This window comes from Diorhabda carinulata, chromosome X (assembly GCF_026250575.1).
Source record: "Diorhabda carinulata isolate Delta chromosome X, icDioCari1.1, whole genome shotgun sequence".
Taxonomy (NCBI): Eukaryota; Metazoa; Arthropoda; class Insecta; order Coleoptera; family Chrysomelidae; genus Diorhabda; species Diorhabda carinulata.
The window spans coordinates 26,385,518-26,409,108 of NC_079472.1; the positions used below are offsets into that span (position 1 = coordinate 26,385,518).

Below are 23,591 nucleotides of genomic sequence, written 5' to 3' on the forward strand. Positions count from 1 at the left end.
CAGATTTTTAAAGATCGATAAGGTGTAGAAGTCCATTTAACAATTGAACTGTTAACTGTCCTAATATCTACTTGAATTCTTATAAAAGTTCTATATTTGTGTTTACAATAAATCATTGGAACGGTATGTTTGTGATTTGCGGCAAAGCAATTATCGATTTTCTCATTTATCTAACATTGGGAATATTCTTAGGTAAATAATCAGTAATTTAATGAAATTTCTCTTGCATAATTAATACAAATAAATGTCCAATTCAACTGTTTTTATTAACATCTCCCAAGTAAAAAAGATTAAAGCTGAAGCTTAAAAGTTTAAAACATTTTATCGGTCTTTTATAAATCTGCTTGGTATAATCGTAAATTAAATTCTTCTTTACTGAATATTAACGACTGGTTTAATGTGTAAAGTTTCCAAAACTTAACACAAATAGCCATATTTAACTGAACAAACTAATGGCAAACATATTTATGAATGTTTCTAACTAGTACAAAAGAAGTACTTTACAAAGTGATCTAAATAAGAATTGCTTTGATTTTCTCCACATGGCGTTGGAATGATTTTATTCAATTCATTTAGCTTCAAACTTCAATAGCAAGAACCAGGTAACTCCATTACGATTATTATTATTACAAAATTTTCTAGGAATTTGAAACAGAATCACAGAAAATTTTGAGAAAGTGGTAAGCCAAAAGCTTTCCTACCATTCTTATTACATTTTCTTGAAACTTACTTAATATTGATACAATTTCCTTATCCCATCTAGTCCGACAATAAATAGTGGACCGATAATGTGGTTGCATGGACTGCCTGTCCAATGGTATAATGAAAATTATGTCTGTTGACTCCACTAATCAAAATAAACCTGCTTTCATCACATGTTAAGAAGTAAACTTGCGTCACCTGTTAATTGCTAAGTGAATCTTCCCAAAACCCTAATCGACAATCCGAATAATCTCAATTTAATTCTTGAACCATCATCATCTCTTACATAGAAAAAAACTATATTTATACAATAAGTTGACCACTCCTAACTGATAGAAGAGATACGTGAGTGATTTTTCACAATGATTCCCTGTGATTTTTTAGACCGATGACAGCTTGGAAACAAAGTCAGTTTTTCGAAATTCATTGATAGAATGCAAACTACTAACTCATTGTTCCAAACGGTTTGGGTCCAGCAAGAAGATTGGCATATTCATCATTTGGAAATCACAATTTCACTAACTATTTTTCATATATAATAAATTTCTGTGAAATCTAATTACCAACTCAATCCTAAACCCTTCTACCCTTGCAGCTGTAGGTGGTGTGAGTCTATCCTCCATGCTTTTCTATCTATTACTTCCAGTCTTAATCCATTCAATCCAATATTACTTTTTCCTCCGCTATCTTACCTTGCTGCATCTATAATTTTCTTGGTCTTCCTTTTTGTTTCTTTTGCTTGAGATTTTGCTTCGTATACTCTTGTAACTATTTGTTATCTCCTTTTCTTGTCACATATCCCAAACATGTTTCTTCTATTTCAATATCTATAGACTTTGTAAATAGATTTCTTCTATATGTTTTATTTCTTATCCTATCTTATCAAGTTTTCTATTATTTTTTTCTTGGATATCTCATATTCATGTTCTGTAGCTTATTTCTTTGTCCTTGCATTGTGGTCCATGATTCTTCCCGAACCTAAGTAAGGGAATGACTTTTTTTAAATTCATTTTTTTATGTCTTTTGGTATTCTTCTTTACCAAAAAGATATTCATAATACCTCAAAATAGTCCTCATGCATCCCCCGTTCTTTTCTTCATTTTATGCTCGATTCTTGCACCTCTCGTTATATTCGTGTTTAGGTTTTCTTCCATGTTTAGCCTCTGTGAATGTAGATCATTTGATATTTCGAGACACTTTAAAGTTCTGATGCCTTCAATAAATATTTCAACCCCAGCTAATTTATGGAAATTTGATCAAAGAACATTTAGCACCAACATTGAATATCTTTCAATCTATCTATTTTTTTTATTATGAATAAAAACTTTCTGTTATGTTTATGTTTATTTTATTCATCTTCGGTTGTCTGTGAAATAATCAAATGTATACGAAACTTCTCTAATCTATAATATAATGTGTCTTCTCGATACTGTAATATAACTTCGAATGCTCCAAGCTATTCGCCTGGAAAGTTTAACGGGTACCGGCAAAATCAGGTTTTGTATTGAAAGAAAAATTTAAGGGATTAGTTGCTCAAGGAAAATGATTTCGGTTTACCAGATATTGTGAGAAATCGAGTTCTGGGTCTCTAACAAATCACATTGTATTTTGTGAATTGAATGTCGATTTGTTACAATCAACTGAAAGGGCAAATAATGAAAATTATTGATGAACAAATCGTTGGGTTAATAAACAGAAATGTGTATTATACAAAGTGTATCTAAGAAGTTATTTTTCTTAACGAACATTAGCTGACTTGTATTCTTATGAATTGTTTCGTTTTATAAACTTTCAAATCGAAGCTAATGGATGGGTAACCATTCACACGGCTATTATTTATATCATTAGCACTTAGAACTTTGAAAATATTCCTGTTCTTTGTCATATTCGTTCCTTTCAACTTTTGACATTCATTGAATACATACGTTCTTTGTACCCAGCCTACGTGAATGTTTATTGAAACGTTTCTTCTCAATTCATTATTTTCAGTGTATAGTTAATTGGGCGAAGAATAATAAACACAGGAAGCTAACTCAACTTTCAGAACATCATTATGCTCCGATTCTTTCAAAACAGAATGAAAGAATATTTTCATTTCTTATTGGAAGTTGGAAATAATGATAACATTCAAATAGTTGTTTTGAACTCCAGCCAGAAAATTCTGCTACGTCTTAAATTTTCTTTTTCATTTTTGTAGAGACATTTTTGCATCCTCCCACGTTTGTCATAGCATCAAGTATATTATCAAGGTCCTGTAATGGAGAAGAAATCATAATATGTACGTGGTTTTTACGATATAATTATCATTAAGGATATCATCTATGTAATATTAAAATAGTATTTATGATACTACTTTCTCTCTTGACAGGGTCGACTAGAGCATAAACGCAGCAAAACTCTCAAAAAATTGAAAACTAACATTAAATGAACATTATATAATTCAAATGAGAACAATCCAATACATAAAAGTCTTCTGTGTGCTCTTTTCTTCCACAATGGTCCTCAATCCAGTCCAGGCGGTCTAAAACAGTGGCATTATTCAACTGGAGAAGTTTTATGCGTGGTACGATGGTTAGCTGCCGAGTAAATTTCGCGATATTTCGAACTGTCTAGTTCTTTCATTGTTTGAGCGGTATGAAAGTTATTTTGAAGGTTAGAAATAATGAGAAACTACTGTGAAAATTGGGAAAAACTAGATTATTGCCAGATAATTTCTGTCTACAATTTGTCTCTGCTGCTACCTTATATCTTTATAAAATTTAAGAAAGTAATTATTCAGTTTGCGGTACGATTATTTAATCGTAATCGTAATTATCATGCACATTATATGATATCTCAATATTTTTGAGTTTGTATTAATCAAAAATTAAATTTCTCATAAATATTTAGTTGAAATAAATGATTTACTTCTTCAGTCAACTGATCTGTTTGAATTCATATTTTTTGGTAACTGAGATGAATAGAATTAAGAAATCGGAATCGCAGTTTTTTATTGCTCAACTCAATTATAATGCTGGAAGTTTAATAGTCATTTTCATTTTTAAGTCCCTTTTTTTGTATTTCACATTCAAATGAGTAGAATTATTTATTCAGTTTAAGAAGTTGGGGCCACAGTTAAATTTTTATATGAAAACTTTAAATTTTACGAACATCTCGATTAATAGGGAATCGCATTACAATTTGGAAGTGATTCAATCATTCAAATACAATGGGGATACGAGATTTTGGATAGGACCATGAATTGTCAAAATAAAAATTATAGAAATATTTCAATCTTTGGTCAAACATGCTTAGTAGCTGTAATTTCGCTTTATTTGTAAATACTGAACCTTAAGTCCTCAGATGGTCATTATTCCTCACGAAGTGGTATTCTGGTATTCATCTTAGGTAAAGTACATATAATTGATTCTTTGATGAAGCGAATGATAAAAATTAAATAGGCGCAACCAGTTTCTTACCGACACGAATTTCACAAATGATTAAGAAGGGGATGAAGTTGGAAGAATTAGGATTATGTTAATTGAATTGATAACATCATCCCTGAACACGATACTCAAATGTTACTGGAATCACTAAAGCAGCGTTTCTTCGATAATATATACAATTACGCATATCAAAACGTACACAGTAGTAATACAACGTGTAAACATTTTACACAGAAGAAGGACTAAATCTTAACCACCAATATCGCACTACTTTTTAAAGTTAAAATATAAAAATTTATTTTCCTCGTTTCTTGAATAGTATTCAACACATTCTTTCAGTTATTACATTTACAGTTCAGATCAATTTAATTATTTTTATAGCCAATTATTATACCAAAATTCAAAGTATGTTTGAAACTTAAACAGCAAACTACAATAAACCGCTGTTCAAAAGCTAGAACTGAAAAGTTTTTTTGATATGTTTTAAATCTATGTTAACATAGATAATAAAATGGAAGACTCTATTAAGACATTTGTTGGAAAAGAATATTTAAACAAGAACTAATATTCTGTACCCATTTGCACATATCACAGCAGCATACCTTCTTGGCAACTAAGCAACTAAGTTGCCCGATACATTTTGTGGTAGTAGATTTCTAATCTGCTGTATTGTCTCTAGTCGAGGATTGTGGTCGTTAATGGCTTTTGTATCTGATCTCAAGCATGCTCTATTTTCTATTTGTTTTAAAACCGCCGTATTAACAAAAATGAACTGGGAGGGTGTGTATAGAGGCATGAAACTCCGTTTTGGCTACCGAATCATTATAACCACGATACTATCCAATACAATCAAAATTGTACAACCATTGAAACAAATTTCTGCCCATATCATAGTTGCACCTCCTTGAATGGAGTAGTCTTGGATGCAAGAGCCTCAATGAATTTATTCATGTTTATACATATTTTACTGTTTAACTTTCATTTCACGTTTCTTCATTGGTTTTAGCAAGCTGATCTTCGTTACAAATGCGCAAGTGTCAATGGTAGGTACTTAGAAGTCGCCTGGATTATCACAGATTCGTTTTCTCATTTTTGAGATCGATTCTGCAGGTATTAGAACGATTCCTATGAGTTTTGAGCAAAATAATGATCATGAATGGTGGTTGTAGCTTTGGCTCTCAAAGTTTTCCAGTTTTTTGTATGTATGTATTGAACCCGACTCGGGTAAGCAAGTAATAGGAGAAATCACTTCGATAGTAAATTGCCTTATAAGCTCCACTTCAATCAACAAAACTATAGAAATTTTAAATAATTGTTCAATATTTCCGAAAAAATAGAAATAAACAATATTGAATTTAGACTGCTCATCACAGGTCCAAAAAATAAGAAAAAATCTAACAAGTAACATCAAAATAACCCTAAAATCATTTTTTCTCTAATTCATATTACTCTAATACATAATATCAAAATGTTCGATTTTTTCCAAATATAGGGCGATTTTGAGAAATCCTTAATGTTTGAATAGGTGTGTATTTTATTTATCTATCAGATGCAATTTTATGATGATAATTAATTTTTTTTTAAACTAGATCTCATTTAAAACGCTCTAAAAAATGATATATCTTTTTATTATCCGTTTTCCGTTAGATAGATTGATTAGATTGATAAATCAATTTTTGGGTTTTTTTTAGTTTTGTCTCATATTTTACTTACACTAATACTATGGTGAAACCATTTTCTAATTATTACTTAATTGAAAAATGCCTCACTATCCGAATCTTCAAAATATATAGTCATTTTCTAATTAAGAGTCCGATTTGTTACTGGTGTCCGGGAACCAAAAACTATCCAAAGCATGTGAAGGCCGCTTGACAGGGTGCAAGACTACGTGCAAGAAATTGCATGTAATTCTTTGAAAGATCAAAATATTACATAGACGAATATTGCATGTCGTTTGACATTATGAAAGTCTCTTACCACTGCATCATGGATGCCACTAATCAAAATTCCAAAAGTAAAAGTGAACAATTTCCAAACCTCTCAAACTATTCAATACTTTGTGGGCAGCTCAAAATTGAAAATAACAAAGCTAATTGAAGTAGATATGAAAAAGTGACCAGTGTATCACTGGCAATAATTATATTTGCCTCTGCGTTGCTTTTGGGGTCTGATGGACATATAAGCTAGATAATTAGACGAGAAAACATAGAAAAATTAGTTGAGAATGGATGAAGAAACATTTGAAAAACTAATGAAAATAAAACGTAATATTTGTAGATTAGAAACTCATTTACGCATGCTTCTGATCAAGAAATATTGCATCTTGCATTGATTTCACGTTGTCTTGCATCATGTCAAGCGGCCTTAAGGCAAAATAAATTGAGAACTTGAGGCGATAACACGAAACTTGATTGCAAAAAAAATAATTTGCTACATTGCAGTGTAGAAAACTTATACTAAAACTCCATCATATTTTCATTTAATCCATTCACAACGTAATCATTTTTCGAATTAAGATACAAACCATCGTATCAAAAATTCATTTTACAGTATTCGGATGTGTATCTCTAAAAGGCCCGAGGAGTTACGGTAAACTTTCCAGCGAAACTTAAACAACCAGTTGCTCCTTTCACGAGTTGAGTGAGTTTCTGTCAGAAATCATATACGGCCGCTGGGTATTTATAAGAAGGGTTTTAGTAGGAAAGTAATAAAATTATATACATCGAGTTATGGGAATTCATTTTTGAACGTTTAATATAAATAGTGGTGATAGTTTTCGTAGTAATATAATTTATTTTCATATTGTCATTCAGTGTTTCCTGAAAATTCAGAATTGTTCTAAATGAGTTAATGTTCATACGATAACGAACTATCATAAATTTTGTGTATTCTCAAAATTGCTCCTTTCTGAACCAATTCTTTCATTTTTGAGAGAGAAAGTTATGAAAATAAAAATATTTAGTTAGGTAAAGCTAAATATTATTATTAAACATTTTTTTTGGTTCAGTATAGCAAAAACACTAATAATGTAATAGAATTTAACTTCTAAATTTGATCATGATTCGCAAAAATGTCAATGGAATTAGTCTGACGTCTAAAGATATATATACAAGATAACGATTGATATTTCACTCAATTATGAAGTTTTAGGTAAATAAATGAATACTTTTTACATAATTTCATGAGTCTCTATTGATTATTATAGGATAACTTTATGGGTAAGTCGCCAAAAAACATTAGTTTTAAATTTTCAAATTGAGAAAAATGTTCTTAGTAGGATATTCTCTGAGGATTACTACTTAAGTTTTGAAATAAACAAATAAAAACAAATACTTATAATTGGATATGGATTTATTGATTTTCAAATATTCTCCATTAAGATCAACACACTTTTGCATGCGTTTGACCTCCAAAACATAAGATTTGAATACATCAACTGTTTATTCAAGTATAGGAAAACGTTGACCTCGCAATTTATTTTTGATCTGCGGAAGTAAGAAGAAATCATTGGGTGCCAAACAAAGACTATACGGCGAATAAGCCATCAATTCGATTTCTTGACTGTACAAAAACGTTTTTTTAACTGATATGTGAGAGCTCGCATACTGTCATACCATTCAAAATTGATCATAATGAGTTGCTCTAATGGAGAGGTGGCAATTCAATTTCAAGGTATGTCACATGACTATCTTGCAATATCAGATTACGCACAGCATCCAGCATGGATGTTTTTTGGTATAACAGCCGATTTTGGAGGACCTTCACGAAAATCATCTTGTAGTGAAGTGCGACTACGATTGAATCTAGGAACCAGCAACACACTGTGGCTCGAGATGGTGTTTCATCACCAACAGTCGAAGTGAGTTGATAGGCACAGTGCTGTTAGTTTAATCCACGTCGAATGTCGTAGAAAATCATTGCAAGAAAATGTTCCTTATTTGATCCCATTTTTTGACCAAGATGAATGTTCTAATTATGACAACACAATACTGAGAGTTTAACCATTTTACTGATAAATGACTACCAATGGCTTGTAGAACTTCAAATTCTTAGAAATTATTAATTAGTCCTACTACTGGGTCTGCGTCTGATAGTTATGACAGTAAAGTACATTGGGATAGATGAAAAGCAACAAACAATGATAAAAGCAAAACACTTCACAGATGCACACACCGAGCTAGACGCTTTCATATGCAAATCTACCAAAGTGTGCTCATCAGGGGCTTAAATAATCAATAATAAGCCGAAAACGTGAATTAACGTTAACCTCAAAATATTTATATGGATTCTATCAACATTTAATTATCACGCACGAGCATTAACGATACTATCTTCATATATAATTCACCACAACTTTCTAACGATATAATAACTACTGATATATGTAGTAAATCAAAGTTTAGCGGATGTAATGCTATTTGAAACTAGGTTATGTTAATAAGTGACTAAATGTGGCGTATCAAAACACTCTTATAATTTATAATAGATCCAAATGATATAGAAAATTCCCAGTTTTATCCCGAAACACATCTAGTACGTTTATGAGTTGCCTTATTAAACTGAAGGATGAAGAAGGTCGATGCTGTGGTGCGTAGTACATTTTACGAGGCCGGCGTCTGAATTCCTAATGGACGCAAAGAAATCTCGCTTATAATCACATTTTATTTAATATACATATTAGGTACCAACATACGTTCAAAGTTCATGAAAATTAATGGTCTTCAATTTCTTAGTAACAAGTGGGTTAAATAGTTTATAATTCAAACAGAGTAATTAATGATAATAAATTCATATTGTGGGAAACTTTTATATTATGGATTTTGAGAGATTGTCTACAATTTTTTAAAAGTCTGCAAAGTACCCTAATTTCAATGATTTATATATTAAGCACTATTGCATGAAAATGCCACTATTTTACAGTTTGTCTTAGATGTAAACGAGGTGGAATACAAAGAATCTGAAGGGCAAGCAGGAGTAGCAGAAACTCAAATAATAGAAAATGGAATAAGTCCAAAAGAGGTAATACAAAAAATTAGGTAAGGCATCAGGAACACAACGAATAACGACAGATATGGAAAAGCTACAAAAATGGAAATAACAGAGATACTAAATATCATAATTAACAAAATATATGACATAGGAGAATCGCCAAGAGATGGAAAAGTGGGAATAATTACACCAATATACCTGAAAGGAGGTACAGGAAACTGCAATAGCTATAAAAAAATTACACTACTAAATACATTCATAATTTGGAGCAAAGAAAAAAACAAATAAAACCATAGAAAGTGGGTCACTGGAAAATATAAGATATCAAAATAACATAGTAATAATTGCAAGAGGTGAGAAAGAGGTGATAATATATATGAAAATAAACGAAACGTAATGAAGGCAGTTTTCAGTTCAAAGGAAATACCAAAACAAATAACAAAAGAAATATATAAAAAGCAATAATAATATTAAAAATTAGATCAGAAAGAAGGACACAAAAAAGCAAAATACAGAGTACAGAAACAGGGTTTATAAAAAAATACTGATTGAAACAAGAGATAAAAGAATGTGGAACAATATTATAATAGGAAATTTTAACTCGAAACCAATTTAAAACAAGATCGAAGAAGGACAACTATGATGGTTTGGAAACGTCATGAGAATAGGAGAGGAACGACTAAAGATACCATAGATTTACAAATAGCAAAAACAAGACCAAGTAGGAGCTGGACAGAAAAAGTAAAATGTTAAGAGGAATACAAGGAATAGGATGGAGAGAAATAAAATAATAGACACGAGATAGGAAAAAATGAAAACAGCTGAGGAGGAAAAAGCCCGTGCAATAACTCAACTCTAGCAGGGTTTACACTTAAAAAGGTAGAAAGAATGTTTCTAATCTTGAAACATATTATTCCATATGTTCATTTAATTGATACAGCTGATTGAAGTCTCTTAATTGGTTACTTACTCAATTACGTAATGCAATTAATTATTTGTGAGCACTGAGCACTCTTCATTGCATGTCAGGATTCAAAATGAAATCTAAGTAACATTTTCTGTTTATTCTGCATTGAGTACCTATTTTTCTTAGGTACACCGTGGTGTAGGTTAATCCAACTTTTAAAAATGTACGCTTTATACTTTTCTTGGAAACATTAACAAACCGAGGAAGTCTATTTTGAATTGAAATTATTCAATGATGATGCTGATCTTGTAGGGTCAATTGAATTTAGTAACAAACAGTTTTTTCTCAAACACTCAACAATCCAAAGCTTTTGAATGAATGTATGTGGAAAGTAGAGTCTGTTTTTTGTAATATATATCTATTTCGCTTTTAAAGGTGAGGAGTTTTGCTGTTCAAATTCTAATTCCGCAAAGACGCTGTATTTCCACTAATGGCACTCCGAATGATTGAAATATTATTATTTCTAATATTCTTTCATTGAAGTCAATCTGTTGTTACTAAAATGGTAGCCGATGTACATCGAAACACATCGTGATTTTTGTTATTTTCTTTATTGTAGATGAAGTAAGAGAAAACTGGTTGCATACTCACCTTTTGAGAACGCAATGACATATACCGCTTCTCGAAACATACTAATTCCATCAATGTCAACAAGAGTAAAGCATGCAACATTCAATATCTTGGATAGTGATAAACAATGCTTCCTTCTCAATATCATGTTAGTGCGAATTAACACAATTAACATATACAAAACTCAAACGTACCGCAAATGGCTACCAACTTCAAAAATAAAATATAATGTTCGGTGCATCAATATAAACATTTCGCATATCATGTTCAATGAATATTACATTTACTACTAAACACTTTCATTGCGGATGTCATTTTTGGGGTATATCCCTGTTACTGAAGCATTTTTTGTTTGAATTTTCAATATAGACATTTTTTTATAATGTTTAATGATTCTAATAGTTATCCAACAAAAAAAAATTAATTGCATTTCTCGAAGTGTCCTTCCGGAAGGACAACCCTGCTTTTCGGGTTATTATCAATAGACCCATTAGGTCAGCTTATGCTAAACCCGCTGTTGATAATTTTTATTATAGCAAATAACAATTACTAATTATATATGATTATTGATTCAAATTATTATTTTGTTGGACATTATTGATAATCAAAGAGCGTAACAAGTTCTTTACATTATTATTATTCTCTATTAACTCTCATATTTTTCTAGTTTCCGTGACCACAAAAAGTAAATTGACCTCATATCCACAATGTAACCTTTAGACATTATTTGTTCTTACTTCTATTTTTTGTAATATTATCAGTATTTATGATTCCACAGCATTAGTACAAAAAATATATTCATTAATAACTGGTTCGGAATATTCACTTTTACTCTAAAATTCTATTCCGTACAAATCATATATATCTCAAAAGGATGAATAATTAGTTTTGGAAGCAAGGGTGACTTTATTTTGAGTTACTTCTCATTTCATAATTGACAATACTCATGGTTCTTATATTTTATTACTTCTAATAACATGATCTCCTCGACAAAATCAACAAAAGTGTTAATAGTTAGTAGTAATGTTATTATATTTCTCTAAAATAGTAATTAGAGATGCCATGAATTCTTTCGCAGTCGGTTTAATCTGTTCTGCTGGCAATAAAAACCCCGTTTTACTATATGCTGATGGACGTAATTCGAATGCAAATACTATAGGAACACCAAGAACAGCTTTGAACCAGTCACTGCTAGTGCCTCTTGTTAAACCTTAAAAAACACAAAAATTATTATGAAAAAACACTTATATATCACGAGATATATAAGATCTTCAAATGTAAATGTTAGTTTTTGAATTAATCAAATTTATTTTGAATTTCTTCATAAAGAGCTGAGCAAATAAGAAATCTATGCAACTTGTACTCAATTTTTCCACCAAAAAACTGCTTACTATGATCAAAGTCATAGTCATGCATCAAATATGAAGCAAAAATAATTTGTAACACAGATGGTATTGACAAACTTCTACAAAACTAGTCAAGTAGCGAAAAATTGCAGAAGTTGGTGGAAGAAGTTCCTAGATTCCCTTTTGAATTTCCATTCGTAACTTCAAATATGAAGTAGACAAGGTAATAAAAGTGAAGAATCAGCTAAAGAAGAACTAGAATCTGTAATTATTCCAAGAATTGTCATCACCTCTATTTTCTCAGAATAAAATAGTAGAATCTGGCTTTAAGTGGTCAATTCAAGCCTGTCACAGCATATTAAGGCTGTTATACGAGGGTCGTTTTTTTTCAACCTCCTATCGCTTCTTGCAGACGCTTCGTGGGCAGGAGAAAGCGGGCATGCGCCGTAGGCGACTGAGAAGCTCTGGCACTACAAACTTCACCATTATTGACATTCAGGCGTCAGTCGGCGTTGTGCTACAGCCACGTAAACATGTCCGCCATTATTGTGCTCCTGACAAATATGAATTGCGAAGTCTGACTCATTTTCTACAGGCCGAAGTGCTGTAGAAATCCATCGAAGAATGAGTCGTGTGTATGGGGAAAACTTCATGATGGTATTGTGCGTGGATGGTATCGAAAGTTAAAAGATGAAGGGGGCCAAGAACGCAAATCTGTCATTTGAGATGACCTGGATCACTATTACTACTGATAATTGCAAAGCTTGTCCACACATATGACAAATGTCTTAATCTCTTCAGTGATTATGTCGGAAAGTATCGAAAAAAACGGCCCTCGTATATACAATAAATGTAACGAGTGGTGAAGAACCCATATAGAAACAAGATATTTAGAAAAAAGATATTGAAGATAATTCAAATATAGGTTAGAAGGAATATATCTATACTTATAGTAAAAAAAACGGATCTAAATTATGCGAAACAACAAGTGGAGTCAAAATATTTCTTTCCAAAATTAAAATACGAATCAATGGTGACACCGTTATATACAGAGAAGAGAATAAATGAATATTTGTCGTGATTGCATTTTGAATGAATTGATTTCATTTGTCATGTAAAACAGAATTGATTAACCTAACAGAGTAGTTGTGGGCTGTAGTTAATGTAGGTAATTTGGAATATATGTGCCAAATTCATGATTTCCTCTATATAACTGAATGTTTTGATTCAAATTTCTCAGTACGATGTTTATAAAATATTACCAATGTCTGATTCAGACACAGCTCCAGCTATATAAACAGAATGATCTGGCTGCTCGTAGATAGTTTTTGCAGCAGCCTCAGCAATTTCTCTCTGAAATAAAGAAAAAAAATATCAATTTGTTTGTGTATAAATAGGGAACTAGCTTTTTCCTTGATATTGATCAATTATACTAACAAACTATATTCTGTAGAATCAACATTATAGATTGCAGAATAAATCAAAGAAGCTTATATGTCATTATTCTTAATATTTTATCGAATCATGTAAAATAGAGTTCTTGTATCTCCAAATTTTGACTTATTTTCTTACAAACCGCAACAAAAACAAGTCAAAAGTTTATTTACCGTTTCTTCGTAGTTATCTATGTGCTCAGTGGTATATGCATAAGGGAACAAAATGAACTGACTGAATGAGTGTAAGCTAATGGCGATTTTTATATTGTCCTCTAGTCCTCTTAAATATTGCGCCAATGAGCTTGTTTCGATTTCGGAAAACTCCTCCTTTCCTGGAAATTCAGATCTACATGCTTCTTTTGTTTGATTATTCCACATGTAACCCCAGTTGCGATTTAGGTCAACTCCAATACAGCGTTCGTCTATGTATTCGCTATTAGGTCTTCTATTCTTACGCCACATTCGATGCTAGAAATTTGGAAAAATTATAAGTATTGTAATAAATTGAAAGTAATTGTCCTTAATTAACTATACAAATTCACTCAAACATAGTAAGTAATTCTCAAGAATAGTTTTATACTGCCTCGTGTGTTGAGACAGTTTGTTACATGGGTGATTCCGTTCTAACTGTGATTTTTTGTATTCAAAATTTCAAGATTTTAAAATTTAACTTTTCTAACTTTTTTATGCATATTATTCATCTATTTTACTGTAAAAATAAAACTCTAAGAGGAATTTACTACAACTTCAAAGTATCACGAGCAAGACACAAATGTCGGATTTTGAGTTCCACGGTACTGACTCATTTATCCACGGTACTGACATGGTAACTTAAGATATTAAACAACAAGTGCATCAATTTTCCTCAGTTTGATCATAAACATTAGAATTTATAAGGTAATTAGTTTAAATCATTTGTTACGACAAAAAAAATTAATAATTTATCGGTAAATTCTAGGAATGGACATGACACGGTACTGACATGGTAACTTAAGATATTAAACAACAAGTGCATCAATTTTCCTCAGTTTGATCATAAACATTAGAATTTATAAGGTAATTAGTTTAAATCATTTGTTACGACAAAAAAAATTAATAATTTATCGGTAAATTCTAGGAATGGACATGACACGGTACTGACATTCAAGTGATGTAGTATAAGTTTTCTTTAAGTGGCAAGTTATATTGTATAAAAATATTGTTTAAATATCTTAAGAATTATTCAATTAACACAAAATTTTTATTAATTGATTATTAATTAATGACTAGTACAAAAAAACAATACAGGACATTGAATATCACAGTTAGAACGGAATCACCCACATAGGACAACATTATAAATATGACATCAAACAAAAATTAACTCAAATCTATTGAGGTAACTCTAATCTCAGTCAAGATTAACTCCAATCTCAGTTAGTCAGAGGGTATCCTTCATAAATTTTCACCCTTCAAATTTTATAAGCAACTATCTATTCTATGTTACTACATAAAAGAAAACATTGTCTCATTCTAGAGAATGAAAATCAGTCTTTTCCATCTTCATGTTATCAAATATGTCTAATAATAGTAGAAAAACTATTTAACGTGACGAATTTAGATACAAGATAATCTTAATTATCGTTTTGTTTGGTTCTCTACTACGTACCGTTTCTTATTGAAATTATCTCAAAGTTTAAATTAGAAATTAAATTTTCTAATAATCTCACTCCTTTTATCGTCATGTCCGCTATTTTATCCTATGTACCTTTTTTATGGTATTGTTTGCTGATGTTTTCATAAATTTCATTTTTTAGTGGCTCCCCCTTTTACCTTCCAAAGTTCTACCTTAACATCTCAGTTTTCAAGCTGTGTCAATTTCAAGCAATTTGAAACTCACGAATCGATCTTTTTGAGTCTTCTAAGGTCGGAATTTTTGACTTTTGTAGGGAAACAAAAATATGATACAAGTATAAGTTTCCTCAGCTTCTCATTTGTACTTGAATGAATTTGTAATAATGCAGGTCATATTGTGAGCCATGAAAAGATTACAAGCATCAGTCAAACTTGCAATACCTCGAGTGTAAATCTCTTTTTTCTACTTTATAGATATCCTATTCGGGAATAAATGCAGTGCTGCCAAACCTGGTAATAACCTGGTAATTACTACAAATTTATCAAGAGGACAAGTGATTTCTAGAACAATAAAATAATATATATATATATATATATATATATATATATATATATATATATATATATATATATATATATATATATATATATATATATGTTGTAAGATTAATTATGAATTCATAGGAAAGATGGAAAGATTCGATGGGAAGTCCCGAGAACACCCGAGGGTATGATAAGTTTCTCGTTCTCGGATTTGTATGTTCACTGTTTATTACTGGTTCTTAGACCGATTCAGAGGCATTTTCTGGGCGAAAAAGAGAAGGCACTAGGCATGACTACGTGCGCGAAAACTGGACTGAGAGCTCACCGTGAGTGAAATGAGCACAAATTTGCAGAAAGTTGTTTTCTCCTTTCAAAAACGGCATACCATTTTTTCGAATTCTTAAAATAAATAAATGAACATAATACTTGATATCAAAAAACCAACATTCACAATTACAAAATAACTGTATCGATAAACAAGTTATCATTTTCAGAGACCGAAGGTAGACAGTTTTTGTGAGTGTTGGTATAGTGTTAGTAATGTGTATTAATATAAGTAAAGTTCTAGATGAAGATGAAAAAGTACGAATAACTACTTATAGAAATCACTTTTTAATCTAGTTTGTTTTTCAGTTTTATATTTATTCTTGGAAAAACACCTCATTACCTCATTACCCTCATTACCTAGTTTCAAGATTAATTTGGTTCATAAATATAAATCAAATAACAGAAAATATTGAGAGATTAACTAATCTGGATTATGTAATATGTAATAGGTACGATACTTACACTCTGAGTGAATACGTATCCATCAGGATTAAGAACGGGCAATATATACCAATCAAAATTTTCTACAGCCTTCCTAACAGCTGGATTTGTGCTAGTCAATATTTCGTTCAAAATGAAAGTACTTGTGGCCCCGGTAATCCTGAAAAGTTAAAATTATTATCATACGAAAATCAACCGTGAGATCCCAGATTTAAGTTATCTGTTATTAACATAACATGTCAAATAAAGATAATATTGTTTTATTCATTATGGTATTTTCTTTTAAAAGTGATACAATACAAACTAGTTGCTTCGGTCTTCCTATGCGATTTTTATAGTCTTTTGCCTCAAAGTTAGTTCGGAATTTAGCGCATTTTATCACTATTGCTTTACGTTTTTAGTTTGAAAACAGAAATGAGTGGCTGTAGACTCGATCTGGAGAATATGGTACATGCGAAAGCAATGCTAAATTTTATTCATTGGATTGACACGTTTTGGATATCTTTCTGGTACTACCGTGAACGTCTTATTTTCAATTTTTTCATTCATGAAACCTATTGCGTTTTGGCTAATGGTAAGTTAAATACTATTAACGCGTTGTGAAGTTTCTTTGGCTCAATAATTTTGTTTTAATATTACTAAATATTATTATTTATAATCAATTTACTGATTTTCCCAAATCTGTTTTCTGTTTCTCAATTTTAATTATTGCATAACTTTGAATAACTTCCGTCCTATTCATAATTTCACTGTTCGTTAATAAACTAACCTCCCTCCATGTTTGTAATTTTTGAAAAAAATTTAATTTCTTAATTGAATTCACTGACAATCTGGTTAAACGAAGCTCAGATTCAGTCCGAGATAATTTTTTCCTGAAAATTTGGACAAAGAACTTTTTCATTGAGAAGTTACTTTCCGGCATGTTTATTTGTTTCTGGAAATTTCATTAGCAACCGATAAATCTTACCATTCTCTAGCATGGATTAAAGAGTCAATCCAAACGGCTCTTTTTTCGTTTTCTTTCTTAAATGACACCTTGACCCCAAGTATACTCCTATTCTCATAACTTCTACCTCCCTCGATCAGAGTAACTGTTGGATATTGTAGAGGTAGGTTCTCAAGCCAATTGTAAATCTAAAATATATGAACGGAATATTTATCTGAACCCCTAGAAACAAATTAAGAGAAATTCGATTAAATTTATATGAGTTCAATGTTACAAATCATTTGTTATTGAGAAATTTTATCGTTTTTGCTAACATGATCTGGATATAAATACTTAGGGAATAAAACAATTTATATAAGAATGGTGATAAATAGGAATAACCAGAAATTTAGTACGCTAAACATACTGTTTACACTATTACTGCATCAACAAATACAATTACACTGTCTCATCTCTGATATTCAGAGACTTCTGTGTACTTGTGAGTGTTTGTATAGCGCAAGGTTCGGCAACCTTTGTCTCCAGTGCCACATACGGCTCTTTGTATGTGAAGCTATGACACTTTAGTTCCATATGCAAATATTATTGATTTTATAAGAAAAAATTGATAATCGTTCTGAGCCTATTAAGGAGAATTAGGCATCGATTATGTCTCTCAGCGACTTTTACTGTTACGTAATTTCAAAAACAAACCATGAATCTTGAAAAATATCAAAGATTTGCCATTAACAACACTTGCTATTGATGAGTCTTGCGAAAAGAAAATGACACGGCATAAGCTGCTTTTGTTGTCAGATATTTGTTTTGTCAAGGTCCGAAACAAGAACTTCTAGGATTGCTACCGCTCTTTGTACAAACTAGAGGAGAAGATATAATGAATGCCATGGGAAAATGCATCAAAGACAATAGGATCAATTTAAATAAAATCGTTTCAATAGCAACTAATGGAGCCAGAAGTATGAGAGGAACAAATAACGGGGCAAAAACGATTCGTCAAAGGTAATAAACTACGAAAATTCTGAAGTTTCACTGCATATACACCAAGAAGCGTTTTGTGGCCAAAAATTTCCGACCAAGCTATTTGAGATTATCCATTTGGTAATCAAAATTGTTAATTGTCAAAAGTACTTTTCAATCGCTAATTTAATGAATTGTTAATCGAGACTCAGTATTCCGCACTACTTCATAATAAAGTGCGATGACTTTTCAAAGGAAACGTGTTAAAACGTTTTGCTTTGTGCTTGAATAAAATAAATGCGTTACTAAATGGAAAAGGCATTAGTCACCCTATACTAAAGAGCGAAAATGGCTGCAACAAATTTATCTTTATGGTGGATATCACTGCAAATCTAAGTGATCTAAATCTAAAATTGCAAGGAAAGGTAAAACCTATATTTTTATAGAAGAACTGGTATGTTTTAAAGAAAAATTAATTCTTTTTGCAAAAGATATTCAGAGCGCTAAATTACTTCATTTTAAATGTTCAAAGTAATATCACGATAAAACCAGTGCAACTGTTGACAGTAATTGCTTCAGAACTCTTGTAGAAAAAATTAAGATTTTCTGATCGATTTGATCAATTCAAAATTAACAAAACCAAATTAGCATTCATAGTAAATGATCAATGCCCAAATAGTGATGAAATTCACATTAAGCCATTTGGTATTGAAAATGGATTTCTAGAAATGCAATTCATAGATTTAAGAAGTAGAGCTTTGTGGAGGAAAAATCTACAGGTTTGAAAAGCGATAGAGGAGTTGGAGGTCTAGAAATGTATGTACATAACGCAACGGAGACAGCTCTGAAAGAAATGTTAAGAGTTGAGGCTATTACATTCGACCCATGGAACAGCCTTCCAAATTGTTACAGTGAGGTGAAGAAATTGGCATTTAGAGTGCTGAATATTTTGGATCGAAAAATTCGTAGGAGCAAGTGTTCTGTCGTGAAAATTTAATTAAAAGCCATTGAATTTGTTTGCTCGAATATATTTTATTATTTTTCCATTTTAAGTACATGCTACAATGTATAGTTCATATTTTCTATTTGAAAACCATGCAAAGTCATCGCTCCTACTGAATTTGTTTGTCTAATTGTTTGTTATTGAAGTACAAGTTAGGGTTTTGAGTAAAATTTTCCATTAAAATGATAAGTATTTATTTAATAATTCCATAAAGATAAGTATGTATATTATCTAATTTGTTTTGAAAAACGTCATGAATATATGATTGAATAGATATTTTTTCTTATGAATAAAAGATTGGTTTTTTGTACCAAAGCGTTTATGCGAGTACTATTTATTGTTTGTAACAAAAAACTTTGTGACTCTTCACTGTGAAATTTGTGAATTATAATTTTGTCTTTCCTGACCCGGAAGGTTGCCTACCCGTGGTATGGTGGTAGTGCAAATGCAGTATGAATATGACTAACTGTTCCAGAAATTCCAACTTAGTTTTTATTAATGATAGAGGGAATGAAAAGTGCATGTTAAACCAAGTCAGATTAACAAAAATTGTTTAATTTACTTTGTCCATTTCATAGTATAAAGTTATGGATACTTCTATCGTTCGAGTGGAACTTGTATGTTTATAATGTTAGAGTCCTGATATTTTTTTAATTTTAGTATTTAGGTCTCTTTTCCATTCCTTATTACTGACTGATAACCATTAACTAACTATTTATCTCTTTATTCCTCTCATTTGTTGTATAAGAAACTGGAGTTTGCACAAAGAAATGATAAAATATATGCGGAATTTAGGTAGACGGTGATATTTCTCATTAGAACGAAAAAATATGTAATAATATATTGAAAATCAGCAAAAATATATGAGATGTAGAGCTGGAAACATACGATAGAGGAGAACATTGAATGATAAGATATATATAGGTCAAATAGCATTACAAACACGATAACTGTTTATAAATTATGTCCACGGAATGATTTCATATAAAGCTAATAGGAAGAACACAATGGAAGTATGAAACAGAATCAAAATTTAGATTTGGACAGTGGAAAGAAGAAATTTTAATAATCGATTAACCACATTCTAATCATAATTATTAATAGTGTTACAGATTATTTGATTAAAATGACATTTTGTGAAATAAGTCATGATGAATATTCTGTGCTATAGCTCATGTTAGTTAATTTGAGAATCTTAAAAAAGGCACTCACTTTTTCAAGTGGCTGGTAGTTATCCCAATTGAATTCTAATTCAATGTTTCGCAATGAGGATTCTCGTTCCTCTTCTATTAATTCTTGTATGTTGTTGACAACAATTTCGAAGTCTATGCTATGTTCATTTAAAAGCTTCATAAAATCTTTTTGATATTCTGGCGCCACTAAAACTACGACATTTACATCAACTTGGCTCGGATGACTCCAAAAATCGTATTTTATATCTATATACATTTTTTTCAGCAATTGTAACTGATCCAAAGTCTTGGGGAGCATTCTAAATAATTTGTGATTGTCGAATCTATAGTGTTTTGATAGAGTGGGATATACTATCACCAGAAATAGTGAAATACATAGTCTCATCATATCCTGAAAGTATGAACAATTATAAAATCTTCCTATATAGAGAGCAAATTCTATTTTTTTGTTTTTCCGGTCAGTTTGAACGTTACAACCGTATTTATAGTTCATCAAACCCGAAATTATTTCTCAAAATGAGACTTTAAAAACTGTCTCGAAGCTTCTTGTTACTGTTTTTAGAAGAGGAGATGCTCAAATCAATAATTTTGAACTCTTATTTAGTTTCATACGAAAATGCAGTTGATGTTGAAAGTAAAATGTACCAAGCACCCACGCTTTTAGAACAGTGACACGTCATTTTATTCTCATATCAAGATCTATTTGTAATTACATTAATCTTAGTCTTATAAATTATCTCGCAATGTAATAATTCAATGATCAGCCGTGTAGCATTGAATCTTGCAGACAGTAGATTTCCAGCACAGAAAGACAATGTTCAATCTATGTTAATATTTGATGAGTTACTGATATTCGAAAGGACATCGTTAAGCATGATGTATAATTGGTCTTAACAAATATGCCAACGCTTGCTGATCATTGAAAGTGGGTCAAAATGAAATTCAAATTATTGTACTGACATCGGTTCAAAATTCTTAATTCATCTGATACTCTGATATTGGCAAACACATTGAGTTTAAAAAATACATTCCACGCTATGATGCTGCTGACATGGATAATGAGACAAATTCATGAAATTATTACACTATCGTCTGTTTCAAGCGAATAGCCAAAATATTTATCTTTTCTTCTTATTCAAATTGAATGAAATGTTCGATCCCTAAGATTCCGTTTCATGCTGACTTGGTGACCCTGACAAAGATCCGAGCTCATGAAATTATTTCATTTTTATTAGTTCCTGATGAATGTGTAAAATTACACATGAATTCGATGTTTTGATAGATAAATTAAAACATCCAGGTGAAGCTTATATGAAGTATGTAGAAACTGCACGTTAACATATTCTATCTGCCTAACCAAGTCAATGATTGGTAATAAAGTTCGTAGCTTTCATTGTATCGACCTCGACATCATATCTATTTATCAAAATATTTTCTCAGAACACTTGACGAACTCTTGTACCGATTTAAAAACAGACTCTCGAAATGTTAATTTCAGTTTTGAGAAGATAATATCAATGAAATCAGGTATTTAGTGCGATCAAGTTCTCTCATTTAGTTCAAAATGCGTTTTCAATAATTATAAGAGGAAGAACTACCTAGAGATCTGATCTCGTTGTAAAGTTCATGTTTAAAGTACAACGTAAAAATCGTTACGAACTTGGTATATAAGTGCAAACCAAAATTAAACCAGTATGCAGCATGCAAGGAATTGAATATTATTATTAGAATAGAAGTCGTATACAGAATAGAAGGCACTTTTCAGTAATTATGCCCTCTAGTTATTGCGTATGTGGGAAAAGATGATATTGATTCGATTTCAATTGGAAAGTGATTGTGAATTTTTTTTGCACTGTAAAATATTGAGCCTTTAACTAATTCTGAACGTGGAGTAGGTAGGTAAAAGTCGTACTCCGTATTCCTGAGTGGATAGCTAGGCAACGTCCTTTCTGAAATTGAAGAATCGGTCTTACGAATTAAACAAACGGATTCAAAGGAATGTTTAATCTCTTAAGAAATATCTAACAGCTCTATTTTGTAGTTTGAAGATTCTCGCACCATACGTACCACAGAAAGGAAAGGCACATCAGAGATGCAACTCAATAAACTGTTAAGGTGCTGATAAGTTCTTTTGAAAATGATCTTAGCGCAAAAGAGGAGGAACTTAATTTTTTAGATAAGGTGGCAATATGTAATTCCCATTTCAAGGAATTGTCCACAACAAGCCATAACAATAGAAAATAAATGAAGCTGAGTTAGGATGGATTAGATAGTTATGTCAAATTAACTACAAAAATAATACTGCCCCAAATATCTAACTGTATACCTAATTCATTATTTCTCAAGAAAATCACATATTTTTTCTTCAACTATTCGGGTAAAACTGTAATAACCCTTAGACACACCTTGGAAATGAACGATGAAAATTTAATATTCCTATATCGAAATTTCTGAGAAGCTATCAAGAATCACTTCTGTAATTCAATATCGAACATTCGTTTTATATCATTTTACGACTTACCTAATGCCACTAAAGAAATCATACACAATAAATGTTTCAATAGACTGGTGAATTCAATTCGATTGTTACTTTTTTAATGTTGGCCATAAATATAGTGAACATTTAGATTTTTATTTCCAGGTCATAAACAAAATTTCGTTTGTTGTTCTCCTTATTCATAAATTTCATGATAGAAGAATGTGAAAATAACTATATAACCCTACAAAACCCTACGTTGTATATTTTGGCCCCTATAGAAAATAAGATACGTCACTCTTATTTTTAACGGAGACAGTTTGTTGCCTAGTTCATTAAATTGCAGTAATCCTTTGCAAGAAATTAAGGAAAATTTTACAATGATCAAAATTCATTAGAAGAAATTTCTTTTTAATTTCCGTAATGTCGTTCATTACTTTTCAAACAATTATAAAGTCTGTTCAAAAATTCCTCTCTAACAATTTAAAATAAATTTGGCCAGATTGTGAATTATTTTATGGGAAGATATATAAGAGAACTAACTTGGGTGATCGTGGTGACTATTCTATCGCTTCCCTCAATGAATCCTGATCCTGATGAGATCTTCTCGTCAATCACGTTATTGGCCACATCAACTTGATTTTTCGAAGATGTTG

At 31.1% G+C, this 23,591-nt stretch overlaps 1 protein-coding gene across 1 annotated transcript; it reads right to left on the minus strand.

The window, feature by feature from the left end:
• Positions 1 to 11,539: 11,539 nt before the first annotated feature.
• LOC130900394 (zinc carboxypeptidase-like) lies at positions 11,540 to 23,063 on the minus strand. The gene is made up of 7 exons (XM_057810954.1): positions 22,981 to 23,063; positions 20,479 to 20,850; positions 17,328 to 17,494; positions 16,382 to 16,520; positions 13,607 to 13,903; positions 13,262 to 13,352; positions 11,540 to 11,863 (listed from the first exon to the last, which is right to left on the minus strand). Exons 2-7 carry the CDS (start codon positions 20,845 to 20,847, stop codon positions 11,661 to 11,663), a joined length of 1,266 nt encoding a protein of 421 aa, XP_057666937.1. The 5' UTR covers positions 20,848 to 20,850; positions 22,981 to 23,063; the 3' UTR covers positions 11,540 to 11,660.
• Positions 23,064 to 23,591: the final 528 nt, after the last annotated feature.